The sequence below is a fragment of the Balaenoptera physalus genome (assembly GCF_965194825.1).
Source record: "Balaenoptera physalus genome assembly, chromosome: 14".
Taxonomy (NCBI): Eukaryota; Metazoa; Chordata; class Mammalia; order Artiodactyla; family Balaenopteridae; genus Balaenoptera; species Balaenoptera physalus.
Window position 1 is genome coordinate 5,466,290 of NC_138893.1, and position 20,562 is coordinate 5,486,851.

At 39.6% G+C, this 20,562-nt stretch overlaps 1 protein-coding gene across 2 annotated transcripts in view; it reads right to left on the reverse strand.

Annotated features, from left to right (window-relative positions):
- LOC309643137 (uncharacterized protein) overlaps positions 1 to 20,562 on the reverse strand; it is a 135,890-nt gene that overhangs the window by 549 nt on the left and 114,779 nt on the right. Inside the window, exons 3-4 of one of the 2 annotated variants that reach the window (XM_082425635.1) lie at positions 7,316 to 7,350; positions 32 to 86 (exon numbers count right to left, since the gene is read on the reverse strand). In XM_082425635.1, the coding sequence (XP_082281761.1) occupies positions 32 to 86; positions 7,316 to 7,350 (90 nt within the window). Of the gene's footprint in view, positions 1 to 31; positions 133 to 7,315; positions 7,351 to 20,562 lie in introns of both variants that reach the window. The other variant, XM_082425634.1, reaches the window with a different exon arrangement.

The following is a 20,562-nucleotide window of genomic DNA, read 5'->3' on the forward strand; positions in this document are numbered from 1 at the left end:
TACTTTATAAAACATTTAATTCATTCAGCACCTGGAATGTAGTAAGTACTCAATAAATGGTGGATATTATTTCTAAAAATTGTTTTCTGTAGAGAAATTGAGAAATCTACTTGAGAAGACATATTCATATACCTGAAAAATATAAATAAAAGAAGATTGAGGTGGGGTTAGCAGTTTATTTTCTGAAACTCTCTGAATCCTCTTCCCTGCCCTGCTCCCCCCCAAAAAAAACCCAGACAGAACAATTAGTTTGCAAAATCAAAAACTCACCAAGAATATACACAAGAAAACTAGATGACTAAGTATTCCCTCAAACCTCAGAATAGAGGCTAGTGGGGACAGCATCAGGAGAACCGCACAACTACCATCAAGGACTCGTTAGAAAGTACAGAAAGCTAATCTGAACTCAGCTGAAACCAGGTGGGAGTCCTGCAGTATCCAGTCTGTAGGTGAGCACAATGGGATGGCGATAGGTCTGAGTGTTGGTGCTAAAGCAGTCTGGCCCCTGTGAACAAAACTCTCTTTCAAGTTAAATCCCTGTATTGAGGAGACTTCTGGAAATAGGATCAAATTAAGGAGGACAGAGAAATGGGGCAAAGGAAAGAGAAGTTCAAGACACAAATGGAAGAAGGGAACAGAGGAAGCAAATCTTAAGAGTATGGGGCCATGTGTTTTTACCTCTTTGCTAAAGAAATCTACTTTCACTTTAAAATGAGCAACAGAAATAAATTGAGATTGAATTATGATGGGAAAAAAAAAGGAAAGAGAATTTAACTAATGTAGAAGATATCCCTAGAGATAATGAAAACATGTCAGAAAGACATCCTTACAAAAAGCTGAAAACTGGAACTTAAAATTTCAAAACAAGTGAAAAGAAATGTTTTTAAATAATAGGAACTATAAAAGAAGAAATAAATCAGAATTGAAAAAACTCTAATATGAATGGAGGAAATGGAGTTTTGAAAGAGAGGATAAAGGACTCAGGAAAGAATCAAACAAGTTTAAATTAAGAAATTAACACTAAATTAGAAGAAACTAAAGAGTAAATGAACACAATGAATAATGCCTGAAGAGAAATGGAAAATGGAAGGAGAAAAATATTTTAAGTAAAAAATAAAAATATGTTTTTAAAGAGATTTGAGAGAAAGTGATAGAACAAGGGGAGGGGGACTTCCACATAATAGGAGTCTCTGAAGAAGAAAAGCAAAGCAATGGGGCAGAACAACACTAAAAACTGCAATTTAAGAAACTGTTGCATGCCGCAACAAAGATCCTGCATGCCACAACTAAGACCCAGCGCAGCCATAAATAAATAAATAAATAAATAAATTTAAAGAAATGTTCACAAAATAAAAGATGATATAAGTCTACATATTTAAATCAAATTTCCAGAACTTAGGGCAATCAACTTAGAATAGCCAACCCTGAGACTATTCTAGTAAAAGGTATTATATTTTAAATGAAAAGATAAAAATTCTTTGGACTACCAGGCAAAAAAGATGAAGTCATTTATAAGGAAAAATAATAAGATTGTAATTAGACTTTCCAACAGCTATACTTATGCCACAAGACAAAGAAATAATATATTTTAAGTATTCAAGAAGAGAAAAATTGAGGCATTCAAGAAAAAAATAAGAAAATTCCCATATCAAGGATTCTATATCCAGCTAAACTTGTTTACTAGTATAACAAGGCTACAGATAAACTGTTATGAATATACTTAGGAAATATTGCTCCCATGAGCCCTTCTTACAGAGTCTTCTAAAGAATCTACTTTAAGCTCTCATCACACAAAATGATTTGGGAGATATCCAACATAAGGACTGAACATTAAATTATGATTAAGACCTAAGGCTAAATTATGATTATAAAGGAGATAGTATAGTATGCAATGTCTCTATATACTTTCAATGTAGATACAGAACAACTGAAAGACAGGAGGAAAAATCAGGGGAGGATATGAAAAATAGAAAAATCTTAAAAAAGAGAGAGTGAGAAAGAAGAAAAAGAACAGGATAACTAACAATACCATATATAATCATCACCCTCACGCTTACAGGCATTAATTAAGTTAGGGAAGTCATCTCTCTTTAGCAGAAGTCAGTAAGAAGACTATCTATAAGAACTGTTCCAAGGGCTTCCCTGGTGGCGCAGTGGTTGAGAATCTGCCTGCTAATGCAGGGGACACGGGTTCGAGCCCTGGTCTGGGAAGATCCCACATGCCGCGGAGCAACTAGGCCCGTGAGCCACAACTACTGAGCCTGTGCGTCTGGAGCCTGTGCTCCGCAACAAGAGAGGCCGCGATAGTGAGAGGCCCACGCACCGCGATGAAGAGTGGCCCCCACTTGCCACAACTAGAGAAAGCCCTCGCACAGAAACGAAGACCCAACACAGTCAAAACTAAAATAAATTAATTAATTAAAAAATAAAGGGAAATAGTTAAAAAAAAAATAAAGAACTGTTCCAAGCCTTTTGCCTCTTAATAGCTCTATATTCTGCATTATGAAATTTCATATATGAAAAATTTCAGAATGAAATTTCTATGGTCCCTTTTTTTTTTTTTTTTTTCTTTTGGCTGCACTGCACGGCTTGTGGGATCTTAGTTCCCTGACCAGGGACGGAAGCCGGCACCACAGCAGTGAAAGTGCCGAGTCCTAACCACTGGACTGCCGGGAATTCCCTACGGTGCCTTTCTTAAAGTATAGTCCAAGGTCATCTATACCCGAATCACTTGGAGTACTTATTAAAAATGCAGATTTATGGGACTCTTCCCAGACCAGGTATATCTGAATCTCACAGTGGGAGATGGAGGAAGAGTGCTTGAAAATCTACACATTAACATGTTTTCTGGAAGATCCAGAAGTCATTTGAAAATCACTATTCTAAATTCTTACTCGAACAAAACATAATCTCTATGTGCAGGTGTAATCCCTTTTCTCTACAGTTGGGTCTTGGTGACTGGAACACAAATGACAGTGGAATATAGTCAGTCCCTGCATATGCCTTTCACTGAAGTAATAAGGTATCCAATTACATATTTTTTTTAAATAAAAACATAAATTAAACACTTAGATGATATTTTTCCTCTTAAAAATCAACAAAAAAACTCCCAGACCCATCCTTCAACCCATGTTCAAATACATTATTCAAAAATCCAAACCACCCAAACCCCACATATTTGTGATTGAATTCCTCCCTCAAATATGTTTCAGTTTCTGCCATATTTTAACTCCAAGCTAAATTCTACCATCAGTTATACCAATCAATATTCCCTGATTATATAGCATATACTTAGTGAAAACAACTGGAGTCTGTATTTAATTCCTATATTAAAATTGCTTTTGCATAGTATAATTTGCATTTTATAAGGCCAAAGGCAACATGGCTACAATAACATTTAAAGGGAACATGTGATCAGGTAGATAGAAGAGGAAATAGTGTATTGTAAAAGCTCAAGGTCAAAACAACAATAAAAAAAAAATTTGCTCATCTTGGCGAAAATCTTTATATTTTTGAATTCTTTCTTCTTTCTTTTGGCCCTGTTATCACTGTGGTTTGTTCTTACTCGTCCATTGGTACAATATCTCTGACATTTCCACATACTATATCTGATCGACAAAAAAAAGAAATGGCAAGGGATGGAAAGAAAAAGAATCAATGGAGGCTGTTTACCTGTGTTCACTGTCTACTTGATTGATCTCCATGTTCACACTTTTAAGACTCAAATGTCACTTCCTCAGGGGAGACTTTCCTATCCATCCCCATCCCAAAGGCAGAACTGACCACTCCTCAAGTGTCTTTATGGCACTGACTACCTGATTCTATCATGGTATCTGACAATTCAGTTACTGTATACATACCCATCTTTGTCTATTAATCATTAAGTCCCGTAAAAACAGGCTCAGGACTTCAATGGCCTCCCAGTGGTTAAGAATCCATGCTTCCACTGCAGGGGGCACAGGTTCGATCCCTAGCTGGGGAACTAAGATCAAGCATGATGCGTGGTAGTGCAGCCAAAAAAAAAAAAAAAAGCAGACTCAATCTCTCTATCTTTATATCTCCAGCACTAAGTAAAGTTAACACACCGGAGGCACTAAATAAAGTGAATGAATTAATGTTCTACTTTCCAACAAAACTGAATAAAAAGTGAAAAAAATAAAACAATCAGGAGTTCTGCTCAAGCACAAAATAACCAACATGATTTCTCTCCTGCCCTTTTTTTCAAGTGACTGGCTGTTTTGACATATATACATGGTTTTTACATGATTGTTTTCAAGGACTTTAAAAGGAGAGCTACTTCAAGGAAGGGATTAAATAACAGAAGCAGAAAAAGAGGAATAGCCCTTGATATATGGTGTCTATTTACACTTTACAGCCATTTACTACCAGTTTGATGCTGGTTCTAAATATGTCTGGTAGAATGCAGAGTTGTTCAAATTATCAAGTGAATAATGCAACATTTCCCCCAAATTTATTTAAAAATACCAAATTGATATATGAATTTCTTCAATTTTAAGTTTTTCTCTCAGAAAGGTTTTTAAAATAATTTTGGAAACTACAGCTATTTGTTTATTGACAAAATCAATTGGATTTCCTTACTAAGCATAGATTAATGGAGAACTCAATTACCATGAACTTAGGCTTACTTAGTTAGACAACTTGTCTTTTTCATAGGCTTCTTTGCTTGTGGTTATGGATTAATAACTCATAACCAGAGAAACAGGAATGTCCAGATCTCATTTAGCACTCTCTGTGAGGGATTAAGCTCCCGTCTCTCAGCTACAAACCCACCCTTGTATACATGCTCCATGATGCTGGGACTGGCATTTCTCTTTTGGGAGAGCATTTTCTGTTAGGTTCTGCAAATGGAAACAATAGAGGGAGACAAAAAACCTGGAGGAGGAAGAAGGAATTTGCTCCATCCCTTTTGCCACTGTCATCACCGCCCCAGTAATGTCCTTTGGCCCCAGCAGCACAGGTTAGATGCAGTTTCAAGCTCCTCCCATCACTGCTGGAACCAGCCTCAGCCTCAGAGGTACCAAGAGCAGGTGGCAGCACCCCCTCTGTGGAGGTCGTATACCCAGCTTCTTAGGGACCCTCCAAGCTTGCAGATTTTGCACATCTAACTCTTCCTTTTGTTCCCCCCAGCCATGGGGGTCACAGTTGCTCCCCGTAAGTGTTTACCTGCATTACCTTAATGTTCCCTTTTTGCCTACATCCAATACTATTTAATCAATTTCCTTTATTAAATTTTCTCTGTTGGAGTGGTGGGCAAGATGGTGGAGCAGGAAGACCCTGAGCTCACCTCCTCTCATGGGCACACCAAAATTACAACTATTTCCATAGCAACTATTGATGAGAAAGACTGAGAAAAAGCAGAAAAGGTCTTCTACAACTAAGGATATAAAGAAGGAAACACAACAAGATGGGTAGGAGACACGGTATAGTCAAGACCCATACCCCCAGATGACTCACATTTGGGAGGAGAATTACAACTGCAGAGGTTCTCCCCCAAAGAGTGAGGGGTCTGAGCCCCCCACTGGGCTCCCCAGCCCAGGGGTCCTGCACCAGGAAGATGAACCCCCAGAATGTTTGGATTTGAAGGCCACAGCAGGGCTTACTTTGGGGAGAGCCAGAGGGCTGTGGGAAGTAGAGACTCCACTCTTAAAGGATGCACACAAAATCCACATGCTCCAGGACCCAGGACAGAGGCAATAATTTGAAAGGAGCCTGGGTCAGAGCCACCTCCTGATCTTGGAGAGCCTCCTGGAGAGGCAGGAGGCACCTGGAGGTCACCCCAGGGACACAGACACTGGCTGCAGCCATTTGGGGAGCTCCTACTACCAGCTGGACAGTGGTGCTGGGGAGCGTCATTTTGGAACCCTCCCTCGAGCCTATCAGCACCAGGACCCAGCCGCATCCACCAGTCTGTCCTCACTGATACTGGGACGCCCCAGGCCAAGCAATTAGCCCTGCAGGGACATACCCTATTCCCCAGTAAGCAGGCTGCTTTTTAAGACCCCTGAGCCCACTCTGGGGCACAGCCCTGTCCACCAGAGGGCCTAGGACCTGGCCACACACACCAGTGCACTAGCCCTAGCCCCCAAACCCCAGGGCCCCACAGCCAGATATAACAGGACCCAGTTCCACCCACCAGTGACAGCACTAGCCCCATGACCCCCGGGCCTCAGCCCCATCCACCATCAGACCAACACCAGCTCTGAGACACCTTAGACCCCTTGGCCAGCTGCCCTGGGATACAGCCTTACTCACCAGCAGGCCAGCACCAGCTTTGGGACACCCCAGAACCCAGAGCCAGCTGTGTCAGGAACTGGTTCCACCCACCAGCAGGCAGACACTGGGAACCCCGGCCCTGTAACTACCTATCCCAGGATAGTGGGCCAGCATAATAAGGTAGTTGTGGGGCCCTGCAGCCAGCTGCCTTGTGAACCTGGCCATGCCAATCAGCAGCCAGCAGCCTCTGCAGAAGGCAGAGCCCAGCAACCAACCAGACTGGGGGCCAGCCACATCTACCAGCCTGCTCACAGTAGTCAGCCTGCTGCAACAGAAGGACCCATGCAGCCCATATAGGGCTTATAACTCTGGTGACCAGGGGGGAGTGCACTGCTGGGACACACAGGACATCTCCTACAAGAGGCTACTTCTTCAAGGTCGGAAAACATAACAAACCTACCAAATACACAGAAATAAAAACAGCAAATTAGACAAAATGGGGCAACAAAGGAACATGTTCCAAATGAAGGAACAAGATAAAACCCCAGAAGAACTAAGTGAAGTGGAGATAGGCAATCTACCTGATAAAGACTTCAAGGTAATGATGGTAAAGATGATTAGAGAACTCAGGAGAAGATTGAATGAAGAGAGTAAGAAGTTAAAAGACAACCTATGGAATTGGAGAAAATATTGGCAAATGATGCAACCTATAAGGTGTTAATATCCAAAATATACAAACAGCTCATACGACTCAATATATATATTTAAAAACAGCCCCAATCAAAAAATAGGCAGAAGACCTAAATCAACATTTTTCCAAAGAAGACATACAGATGGCTAACAAGCACATGAAAAGATGCTCAACATTGCTAATTATTAGAGAAATGCAAATCAAAATCTCAATGAGGTAATCACCTCACACTGGTCAGAATGGCTATCATCAAAAAGTCTTCAGATAATGAAAGCTGGAGAGGATGTGAAGAAAAGGGAACCCTCATATACTGTTGGTGGAAATGTAAATTGGTGCAGGCACTATGGAAAATAGCATGGAGAATCCTCAAAAAACTAAAAATAGAGTTACCATATGATCCAGTGATTCCTCTCCTGGGTATATACCTGAAGAAAATAAAAACACTAATTTGAAAAGATACATGAACCCAATGTTCATAGCAGCCAGCATTATTTACAATAGTCAAGCTATGAAAACAACCTAAGTGTCCATCAAGAGATGAATGGATAAAGAAGATGCATAAAGATACAGAAGATATATACATACATACACACACACACACACACACACACACACATATTTACATACATATACATATACATACCTACATAATGAAATACTACTCAGCCATTAAAAAAAAGAATGGAGAGGCTGTCTTTTATCCATTGTATATTCTTGCCTACTTTATCAAAGATAAAGTGACCATATGTGCGTGGGTTTATCTCTGGGCTTTCTATCCTGTTCCACTGATCTATATTTCTGTTTTTGTGCCAGTACCATACTGTCTTGATTACTGTAGCTTTGTAGTATAGTCTGAAGTCAGGGAGCCTGATTCCTCCAGCTCCATTTTTCTTTCTCAAGATTGCTTTTGCTATTCAGGGTCTTTTGTGTTTCCACACAAATTGTGAAATTTTTTGTTCTAGTTCTGTGAAAAATGCCATTGGTAGTTTGATAGGGATTGCATGGAATGAAGGGTAAGCTGGGACGAAGTGAGAGAGTGGCATGGACATATACACATTACCAAATGTAAAATAGATAGCTAGTGGGAAGCAGCCGCATAGCACAGGGAGCTCAGCTCAGTGCTTTGTGACCACCTAGAGGGGTGGGATAGGGAAGGAGACACAAGAGGGAGGAGATATGGGGATATATGTATATGTATAGCTGATTCACTTTGTTATACAGTAGAAACTAACACACCATTGTAAAGCAATTATACTCCAATAAAGATGTTAAAAAAAAAAAAAAAGGAATGGAATTTTGCCATTTGCAACAACATGGATTGACTTGGAGGATATTATGTTCAGTGAAATAAGTCAGAAAAAGACAAATAACAAATGTCATCACGTATATGTGAAATCTAACATATGAGATGAATGAATATAACAAAACAGAAACAGAGTTACAGATATAGAGAACAAACTAGTGGTTACAGGGTGGGGGGGTAGAGAGAAGCTGGGAGGTGCAAGACAGGTGAAGGGGATTAAGAGGTACAAACTACTATGTATAAAATAAATAAGCTACAAGGATATATTCTACAGCACAGGAAATATAGCCAACATTTTATAATAACTTTAAATGGAATATAATCTATGAAGATATTAAGGGACTTCCCCGGTGGTGCAGTGGTTAAGACTCTGCACTCCCAGTGGAGGGGGCCCAGGTTTGATTCCTGGTCAGGGAACTAGATCCCAGATGCATGCCACAACTAAGAGTTTGCATGCCACAACTAAGAAGCTGGTGAGCCACAACTAAGGAGCCCGCCAGCCGCAACAAAGAAGCCTGGCTACTGCAACTAAGACCCAGCACAACACAAATAAATAAATAAATAAATAAATATTTTGAAAAAAAACATTGAATCACTGTTGTACACCTGAAATTCATATAGATAAATAAATAAATAGGAAAAATACTTAGGTTACAGGGTTGTTATGATGATTAAATATGAAATGTATGAAGAATAATCAGTGGAGTGCTCTAGCAGATCATCAATAAATAAAATACCTATTGGATGAGATAGTCAAAACAATTCTCTTTGTTAAAAATAACTAGTGTGTTTTTTGTTTTCTTGACTGGGCTCTGATGTCTTGTTTGACTGTGGTGGTTAATGCATCGTTCATACTTAAGGAAACAAGGATATCTGCTTCCCCTTCATCAGACTGTGACTGCAAATAAGGGTTACGTCTATCTTTAGCCAAGCACTTTTTTACCAGCTAAAGCAGCAGTTTAGTCCCACCTCAAAGGAATCCTCAAAGAGGACATTATACATTGTCACACATCAATCTATTAGCACAATCCATTATGAGACATCCACAAAGTAATGTTCCAGCTCCCACTTATTCATTTCCACTTCTCATAAAACTGCTCTGAAGACATCTCAATGCCAATGTCTTTGCCAAGTCTACAGTAACTGGATGCCTCCAAAGCCATCAATTCTCCTGGACCGGCTGGGTCCTACACATAAATAAGAAATGCCAGAACTTCTGAAGATTGACATGGAAACATGTCTATTCGATACAGTGTTAGGTTAAAAAAGTTGCTTTTAGAACAATATTTATTTCAGAACAACATTATATACATGCTATTCCTTTAAAAATCTTGATTGTAAATGGGGGAATAAGAGGTGGGGTATATTCATATTGAAGATAATAGTTAAGAGTGATTATCTCTGGGTGAAAAATATTATAAATTTTAAAATATTAGACATTTCTCACAATCATAATTATTGGGCATCTTCCTACCAAAGAGAATTTAAAGTTGAATTAAAATTTAAATTGAATTAAATTTTTCTCCCGAGATGAAAACAAAACAAAAACCCAGAAAGCAAAAACAAAAAATCTCAAGATATCAATCAAGAAAGTAGCTTCCTACTCTATTTTATAACTTGTACAAAGGTTAGCTTTAAGTTGCTTGGTATTTAAAGTCCTAAAAGTAGTATTCCAAAGTCTGGTCAATTTATTCCGTTAAATATGTGACTACACTATTTCATGGAATGAAGTATATGATACTAACTCTTGTACCTCAATTTTTAAATAAAGAATTTGGATCTATCCATAAAGATCATAAAAGTGAAAGTAAAAGAAACTTTTTTAAAAATCAGCCAAATTCATTTGTCTGGGAAGCTGTTTACCCAGTACATGATTTCTGGTCTGGTTGCATTTTTCTGTTTTTGGCATCTATGGAGCCCTTTATTGTATACCACATAATTACAACCATTCCTAGCTAGCCAACATATTATTTATACCAAGGGAAAAATAGGTACCTTGGTTTTTGAGTCATAAATGTAACAAGGTTTTTTGTTACATTTAAGAGATTTAACCCAAAATTTTCATCTTTTATTTTCTCAGGCTTGGTATTGTCTCTAATCACTAATTTTAGGGTTATAAAATTTGAGACATTATCTACCTTTGAAATTTATTTTCTATTTGCCTCCTGATGGTGAAATAAACGTATTTATAAGTATGCCCTGACTTGAAGACAACCTATCCTTGGGAATTAAAATTTGCAAGCAGTACACTGGGGGGCAGCTGATTATTCTATTCAAAAGAGATGCCCACATACCATTAATTTCTTACAGAGAAGAGGGAGTGGGTGTTAGAAAGCTGTGAAATCACAAGAGGGAAGAAACACTTAAACCTTAAGTGTTAAATATCTGTAGATGAGTAAAAAGGTATCTGAAATTATAAGTCTATGAAAAAGGCAATATGATGAATATTCAATTTATAAAAAATTAGTTGACAGCACAAATTTTAGGAACATATATAACATGGAAATCAACATTCATCTGTAGTGGAAATCTGTCCTTCGCTTATTATACATTGAACAAATCGAGTGTCTGCCTTGTTTCCAGGCACTTTGTGAAATGGTCACTGATGGTAAGCGTGGAGCTCTGGCCTAGCCAGCCTTAAAATGAAATACCAGGAATCCATTAGCATCATACAAAAGAAGTGTATTAAGCCATTTAAAAACTGTTGGTGGCATCACAGTGATACCCCATGTTGTATGGTTCTTAGGCAAAGCTAACACTGGGGGTGGTGGGGTGTGGATGGGCCGAGGAGGGTCTGCTGGGAGCCAACAGAGTCTACTATTTCTACATGAGTCATCTTTTGTTTTTCCAGAGACATATCAAATGTCAGAAAGAGTATCTCCAAATGTGCTGTCTATGAGTAGCATGGAATTTTTACTATGCATGTTGAATGCTCATACTCAGAAACTGTCCCATTTCCAAATGGTCCAATCCATCTGCATTTGGCAGGTCGCTTCAACTGTAAAGAAACACTTGAAATCATTGAAATAAGAAAAAAAAATTGCAATTGAGTTTGAAAATAATGAGTTGAAACACCAAGTGATCACTAAAATGGCAATGCTGATTTCTTAATTAAACGGTATTTGTAGCTATCTTATTTTTATAAATTTATTTAATTATTTGTTTTTATTTTTGGCTGTGTTGGGTCTTCGCTGCTGCACGTGGGCCTTCTCGACTTTCGGCGAGTGGGGGCTACTCTTCATTGCAGTGCGCGGGCTTCTCATTGTTGTGGCTTCTCTTGTTGCAGAGCACGGGCTATAGGTGCACAGGCTTCAGTACTTGTGGCTTGTGGGCTCAGTAGTTGTTGTGGCTCCCAGGCTCAGTAGTTGTGGCTCCCAGGCTCTAGGGCGCAGGCTCAGTAGTTGTGGCGCACGGGCTTAGCTTCTCCACAGCATGTGGGATCTTCTGGGATCAGGGCTCGAACCCATGACCCCTGCATTGGCAGGCAGATCCTTAACCACTGGGGCACCAGGAAAGCTCTGTAGCTATCTTAAGGTGGTCTCAATGTAATGAATAGAAAACAATTTATTGATAGCTTATAATGTGTCACTTACTGTTCTATGTGCTTTGAGTTTATTATCTGATTTATTGCTCACAACAATCTTTTGAAATAAGTTCTTTTATTATCACGCTCTTATAAATGAGAAACCTAAAACACAGAAAGGGGAAGCAATTTAACCAACCACACACAGCTAATAAGCATCAAAGCTGACCCACTATATCTGCTGCCTCAATAATTTGCTTGAAGGCTCTGTTTTGCCAATTCATGGATGCTTTAAAGATTAACTATTTTTTAAAAACTTGATTCAAGTTTTTTCTGGATTTTAATAGATTCATTCTGCCAGTTCTCCAGTTGATGAATTTCTATATATAGGCCTTATGTGGGCCTCTCACATAGTTTGAAAAGTTTACTCACCTAAGCAAATACAAAAGTAGCTATTTTCAGGACTGATCTGAGAACTTTTTTCCATAAGCTACTTTTTGAGCAGATCATGAGACTCTCAAAATAGAATAAAAATAGTAAAGTTCAAACCCTTTTGGGTAATGGAAGCTAGAAGTATGCAAAATAGAAGATGGTTTAGCTTATCCTCTTTGTACACCTCAAAAACATCTGAAAAGATTTAACCTTCTCAAAAAAATGCTCACCTTTGGGCTGAAACCAAACAGAAAGAACTTCAGTTCCAAAGGAAGCATTAAAAAAAAAATTCTGAGTGAATTAGACGAGGCAATTGCCTGGAATTTGGTTGCATACAAAGCTACATTTTGTGCCCACACGTGCTCTAGTGTTGGTTTCCTGCTCAGTCGGCACTGATAGTTATTATTCTATAAAATAAATGTTTGCTTCTCAGGGCTATAAATCCTGAGACCACCTCAGAATCTTTAATGAACTTCATCTCTTATAGCAAAGAGGAAAACAGCCTCCTTTTTCTTTTGGTGCAGGATTTAAGATGTGGTGGAGGGTTTCCCTGGTGGCACAGTGGTTAAGAATCTGCCTGCCAATGCAGGGGACACGGGTTTGAGCCCTGGTCCGGGAAGATTCCCACATGCCCCGGAGCAACTAAGCCCTTGCGCCACAACTACTGAGCCTGCGCTCTAGAGCCCACGAACCACAACTACTGAGCTGACAAGCCACAACTACTGAGCCTGCGCTCTAGAGCCCACGAACCACAACTACTGAGCTGACAAGCCACAACTACTGAGCCTGCACATCTAGAGCCCGTGCTCCGCAGCAAGAGAAGCCACTGCGATGAGAAGCCCACGCACCGCAACGAAAAGTAGCCCCCGCTCACCGCAACTAGAGAAAGCCCGCGTGCAGCAACGAAGACCCAACGCAGCCAAAAACAAATAAATTAATTGATTTTAAAAAATAAAAGTGTGGCACTGCCATTTTAAAAAAAAACAAACAAAGATGTGGTGGAAAGAAGACACTGTAATATTTCCCCATCTTCCAACGCTGCCCCATATCTAGGGGCATTATATCCTCCATGGAAAGCAATGGATGCCCTGTCGATAATATATGCAATATTCCCTCGGTTTAAAAATCTCATCAGTTTAATAATAGTTTTTGGCTGTGGGAGGGGAGGAGGAAGAAGAAATACTACAACATACATCATTAAATGAACACAATGATTGTGGGGCATGACTAGACATCAGATACAGTAACTTATGAAAAAGCATGTCTTTAGAATTGAAGAGATTTGAGTATTTTTTGAATGGAATTAAATTGAAATAAAAGCTGCCAAGGAACAATTAGAAGTTACAAAGCCCTATTTCTTTTCCTGTTATGTCAAAGATGGCAGCCAGTGCTGCCACAGCTTTTCCTGAGAGAATCTACTCCCAACCCCAGCGCTTACTGCCTCTCCAGTTACAGCTGATTGGATGATGGAGGGACACTTGACAATAATCCGGGCCAATCAGATTTTTCCATTCTGGGAATTTGCCACTGGGACACTGAAAGACAGGCTCAATTAGCTGGGGGAGACAAGTTTCAAGGACATTAAAATTTGGCTCAGAGTCAAGCTCACAGCCAGAGCCATCACCTGGAAGGCAAAATTATGGGAGAGCAGTGATAGCCAGTGCTCAGAGAGGAGCACAAGAATGCAGGTCCTGCTGCCTTTGAAAAGTAAAGGAATAGCCTCAATTCCCCAGTTTTCACTTTCACTGCCTGTTTAACTCAGCTGTTCTTAATTTGCTGCCCTTTGCGAGTGTTAGCCCTAAAAATCAACTCTTTTTTTTCTCTAAAATAACTTGACTGCACTTTTTTTTTTTTAACAAAACAGTCCCATTTCCCATTCTCAAGCCATTATTTGTTGCCCTCCTGGCAGCCACAATGCAATGTTCATGCATACAGCTGATATCTGCTACAATATTACCTAGCAAGGTCCAGACAGCCAAGCAAAGTTCACTGACTTGCCCAAGGTTTTCTCATCTAAGCCAGAGCTGGATCCTAAGCCAGGTTTCCTTTACCACCCAATGAAGTGAAATCTGCTCCAAATCTGGTCCTTTTCTGCATGCTTCTGACCAAAAGCTTCGTTCCCTTTGAAGTAAATACTAGCCGTTCCCAAATTATCTTCCCAAAGTTTGTTGGTACACATTTTCTTACAGAAATAATATTTTAATTGTGGCCAAGTTTCAAGATTAGGCCTGTTTTACCTATCATGAATCTGAACCCCACTTTGTTTATTAAGAAAATAGTGCAATACAATACTTTAGCAATGGTAGTTATTAAACAAAATAGTAAATTGAATAAGAATTCTTTTTATGTATTTTGAATGTTCAGTTTGAGGAAGACCAGATTTTATTGGAGATTTAATGCAGATTCCTAAGAGCAGGTCTGGGTATTTTCAAAGGCTTTTTAGAGTTTCAGGAAACCAACTCTTCTTCATTATGCCTAAATACACCTCAAAATTTTTTTAGAGTTTCAGGAAACCAACTCTTCTTCTTTATACCTAAATACACCTCAAAATTTAACACCACCAGGAAAACAAAACAAAAACAAAAACCTGAACCAATATGCCCCGAACTGTTATCAGAGGTTGCCTCTTGTAGGTGAAGTTATATGAGACTCTCTTTCATACATTTTTAAATCCGTCAAACTTTTTAAGCCACCCTGTCTTACTTTTATAATCTGAATAAAAGCAATAAAAAGACAAAAATCTTTACAGCTTCCTTTTACTGGATACTGTTGTCTCCTATACTTATGATTTATGATCATAGTCATTTTTGGATTCACAAATAGAAGAAAGAGTACATTTTATTATACAGACATGGAAAGAGAGAGAGATCTAACAAGGATTTGAGACATGGGAGAGAGTTGTCTGAGGTGGAAATATCCGAAATGTAGCTTGGCTGGGGTATCCAACGTATCACTATCAGGAGAAAGGAAGGAGGTGGTAGTAGAAAAAAAGAGAGAGAGAGAAGGGAAGGAAGGAAGGAAGGAAAGAAGGAAGGAAGGAAGGTAGGAAAGAAAAGAAAGGAAGAAAGAAAGAAAGAAAGAAAGAAAGGAAGGAAGGAAGGAAGAAAGAAAGAAAGAAAGGAGGAAGGAAGGAAGGAAGGAAAACAAGAAAGAAAAAGAAAAGAGTCCCTGCTTTCAAAAGTGTAGAATGGTTTACTGGAACAGATAAGTTAAATGGGACGGGCCTTTGGGAAGACCACGACTAGAATCATTGTACACAAGACTGGGATTGTCACAAAGAAGGCATTTAGAACCAGGGGAAATGCTTATGTAGACAATAAGATCAGCCTTAACTAAAGGTGGAAGTAGGAGAGAAAGGGGATAGGAAGGCATCCCTCCTCTCCTCCCCATCAGCGTACCCCATGAAATCACTTCACTGAACTTCTTTCAATATAAGAAGGGCCATTACGCTCTGCAAAAATAAAATTGAAGTGAAGAATGCAAACACTCTTGGGAGAGTAACAACTCAAAATTACACAAATACCATGAATTAATATTAAAAGCTATAATTTATAGAGAATAAATTTGCTATAATGGTGAAAGAATTGTAATATAGTGCTTGATGAAGGGGAAGTGGGGGTACCACAAAAAATAATAAAAATTGCTATCATTTATTGAATATTAGTGATGTGTCTGACATTGAGAAACGAAAGACTTTGTGTGCGTTATTTCATTTCATCTTCTCACTATCCCTACGTGTGATGAGCAAACTGTGGTTCCACATTCCCAAGGTCACATGGCTCAAATGGCAGCACCAAGACTCAAAGAGGATGGGCACCGGAAAAGAGTTCCTGAAAATACTACTCAGCTGTGTCCCAATTAGACCTGAGGATGGTCAGAATATCATTTAATTGGAGAGAGAGAAAATTGTGGGAAGGGAGTTTACTATATCAGTAAGGGGGCTAAAAATGAGGTGGGACAATTTTAGGGCCTTCAGGAGGGAAAAATGTGACCAGTCTGCTTCGTCCAGGCCCACCTGAGCACAAATCTATACTTAAATAACAAGTGCAACTCTGACTGATTCCCGTAAGTTAGGGAAAGAACACAGAACAGGTGTTTCTTCCATGCCCAAGAAGGCAAGAGGCACCCTGCTCATTCAAAGGGATAACTGAATTCACTATCTTATCATGCCTCACAGCCTTTTAAAGTGAGGGGATGGAGAAGGGAGGGAGGAAGGGAGGGAAGGGAGGGAAGGAAGGAAGGGAGGGAGGGAGGGAGGAAAGAGAAAAAGTCAGTAAAACAGAACCACTTTTTTTTTTGGCTGCGTTGGGTCTTCATTGCTGTGCGCAGGCTTTCTCTAGTTGTGTCGAGAGGGGGTTACTCTTCGTTGCGGTGCGGGGGCTTCTCATTGCGGTGGCTTCTCTTGTGGAGCACGGGCTCTAGGCACCCGGGCTTCAGTAGTTGTGACACGTGGGCCAGTAGCTGTGGTTCGTGGGCTCTAGAGCGCAGGCTCAGTAGTGGTGGCGCACGGGCTTAGTTGCTCCGCGGCATGTGGGATCTTCCCGGACCAGGGCTCAAACCCATGTCCCCTGCATTGGCAGGCGGATTCTGACCCACTGTGCCACCAGGGAAGCCCCCCCACTCTCATACGTACTGACTGCCCAGGCCATGATCAGTGTCTTCATCTCCCTCCCCTTCCGTGGTTTGCTGCTATCAAGGAGCACTTTCCACCCAGCACAACCCTCACCACTCTTGGTCCTTCCAGCTCCAAACAGATCCTACTGCCTGGGGCTCCCAACCCCCTGTAATTCATAAGTGATTTTTGAGAAGTGATGTTGCGAATGCTCACTCAGACCACTGCTCCCAAAACACATGTGATGGGGACAAAGTCACCTAATACCTCAGAGCCATTTCCTCTTCGGGAGAATGAAGACACCAGGTTCAGTGATCTGTAAGGTTCTTTCTCAAAAAAAAATAAATAAATAAAATAAATGAAAACTAAGAGGATAGCAACTATTAATGTAAATGGAATAAGTAGTCAACATATATTGTCAGACATTTCCTGTTATGAAGAGTATTCTCTCTCTCTCTCTCACACACACACACACACGTGCACACACACACAAGTTGAAGACATCATAGATTTTAATATGCACCATTCCTTTATGTACTACTAATAAACAAAAAAGTGTTGCCAAATGACACACCATTGATTGTAAGATGCATCCCACTTTCAAAGATATTGAGCTGGATCCTAAAATCAATGAAATACACTGAGGTGCTGGGAGACTCACTTCTCACATTAAACCCTGACATATTATTAGCATTTGCTACAACATACCTGTACTACTCTATCAAATAGTGCAAAGTTCATTCTTATTTCTCCCTGATACATCCCACTTCCTAGCTATTGATGGTTCTTCATACCCTCACTCCAGGCTCCCTGAAGCCTCAAGCTCCCATCTGTTTCCCAAATGTCTCCAGAACTTCCTAGAAGTATCTCTTCCTCCTCATTATGATAATTTTAACTTTTCTAGCTCCCCTGTCCCTTTGAAAATAATTCAGTCCTGTATCTCATTCTCTTAGGTCTTGTTAAATGATTGGAATAAAATTTATGACATAATTACAGCTAGAGTTTTCATGATGGGCAATAAAATTTTCAGATGTCAGCTTTTCATCTTAATGTAGGCGTTCTTACAAAAGAAACCAATGTGTATTTATTGAGGAATAAAAAGGGTGGTAATATGGAGAAGAAGAGTTTTGTTCCCTTTAAGTCATACCGTTTGATCACTATTTATTGCCTCAAATATGTAAGTCTGGGTGGCCTCGCTGCCTTCTTACCACAGGGGCTACCAGAAGTCTGAGAAACCTCACTTTCCTTTGTCTCCTGCAGGAATGCAGATGCAAAGCCTCGGAAATAAAGAAAATCTAAGCAGCTACTATGACCATCCGCCTCTCCCTCCTCCCCTCTGTCATCGTCATCATCATAATCATCCTCCTGCTTCCCTCTTTGATCTCGCTCCTTTAAAAAAACCCTCAAAATTAAAGTAATTCCCTTTCTCCAAGGATCTGTATAGGAACCCAGTGCCTACACTTTGAATACTAATTGCATTTCGGGTTGTACCTTAATTTGGATCCTTATTTATTTTTATTTCTATATTATTTCCCTGTGGTAGATATAACTTAGAAGTGCATTTTACCTTTTTTTTTAAATAAGAGGGGCATTAATTTATGAGCTCTTTGTAACTTTTTAGCAATTTTCCCCATGGAAAAACCCTTTCGTTGGTACCCAAACACACTGCTTAATGGGAACAAAACTTGATAAGATTTCTCTGATGGGCACTGTGTCAATATGCATCAAAAACCTTAATATTATGCAGGAATTTTAAACCCAGAAGTTTCATATCTAAGATCTTATTTTAAGGAGAAAATTTGAGATAGGTAGAAAAGTTTAAGAATATTCATTAAGTGCATTTTATAATTCAATCAATATGAATTTGGTTAGGTGTTAGTGAATCCAAACAATAGATTATTAGGCAGCCATTATTGTCATATTGTTCAAGAATATTATTGACATGGAGATGTTCATAATAAATTTCTAAACCAAAAAGACAGGTTACAAAACAAAACTCTCGCTATTATACCATTTTCACATAGTATAAAGGTTAAAATGTTTAGAGTCAAAGACATTTTGGTTCAAACCTTGGTTCCTTGGTTCCCAGTTCTGTCACTTGCTCCTTACACAAATGTGGATAGGTTATTCAGCCTCACAAACCCTCAGTTTCCTCATATGTTATGTAGAAATAATAATGTCCAGTTCTTAGGAAGATTAATTTAAATAATGGATGCAGAGCCCTAAGTACATGGCCCTACATATAATAAGTACTCCATAAATGGTTCTCAACATGTGTGTCATTTGGGGTTTTTGATTACAGGTAACAGAAATAAATTTTGGCCAACTTAAACAAAATTTATTGAAAATAATGCAGGAAAGTTGGAGAGCTAGGCCTCCAACCAGAAATAGGCAGAAACCAATTTAGCTTCAGGGGCTAGAAAGCAGGAATTACAGGACTGGTCTTGTAGTGGAGCAGCCTGGTAGAGACGTTGCTGCCCTGATAAAAGAATGCCAATCCCTTCACTGACCAATTTCACACACTCAAAATCAAAGTCCCAGCAGAGAGCTTCTATGGGCTGAGCTGAAGCCACAGCCCACCTTCTGGCCACAGGAGGCAGGAAAGAAACAATCTGCACCCCAATGTTCACAGCAGCACTAGTTACAACAGCCAGGACATGGAAGCAACTTACATGTCCATCGGCAGAGGAGTGGATAAAGAAGATGTGGTACATACATACAATGGACTACTACTCAGCCATCAAAAAGAACAAATCAATGCCATTTGCAGCAACATGGATGGACCTAGAGATGATCATACTAAGTGAAGTAAGTCAGACAGACAAAGACAAATATCATATGATATCACTTATATGTGGAATCTAAAAAAATGATACAAATGAACTTATTTACAAAACAGAAATAGAGTCACAGATGTAGAGAACAAACTTATGGTTACCAGGGGGGAAAGGGGGGAGGGATAAATTGAGAGATTGGGATTGATGTATACACACGACTATATAAAAAACAGATAACTAATAAGGACCTACTGTATAGCACAGGGAACACTACTCACTACTCTGTAATGGCCTATATGGGAAAAGAATCTAAAAAAGAGTGGATATAGGTATATATATAACTGATTCACTTTGCTGTACACCTGAAACTAACACAATGTTGTAAATCAACTATACTGCAATAAAAATTTTAGGGGGCTTCCCTGGTGGCGCAGTGGTTGAGAATCTGCCTGCCAATGCAGGGGTAAACGGGTTCAAGCCCTGGTCTGGGAAGATCCCATATGCCGCGGAGCAACTGGGCCCGTGAGCCACAATTACTGAGCCTGCGCGTCTGGAGCCTGTGCTCCGCAACAAGAGAGGCCGCGATAATGAGAGGCCCGCACACCGCGATAAAGCGTGGCCCCCACTTGCCACAACTAGAGAAAGCCCTCGCACAGAAACGAAGACCCAACACAGCCATAAATAAATAAAAATTAAACTTTAAAAACAAAAAAAAAGAGTCTAAGAATTCTTAAGTTTATCAAAAAAAAATTTTTTTTAAAAAGAAAGAAAGAAAGAATCTGGGCCTTCAGAGCACAGACAGCTGAATTTTTTAAATCTCATCAAGATGATACACAATGGTTGTAGGCTGACTCTCCCAGAGGAAATCAGGGTTCTGTAATGAAGGGTGTGTATGCTTCTGGGTGGCCATAAAATGACACATGTTCTTATAGCGCATAATCATCAGGCAATTTTTTTTTCATATTCTTTTCCATTACGGTTTGTCACAGA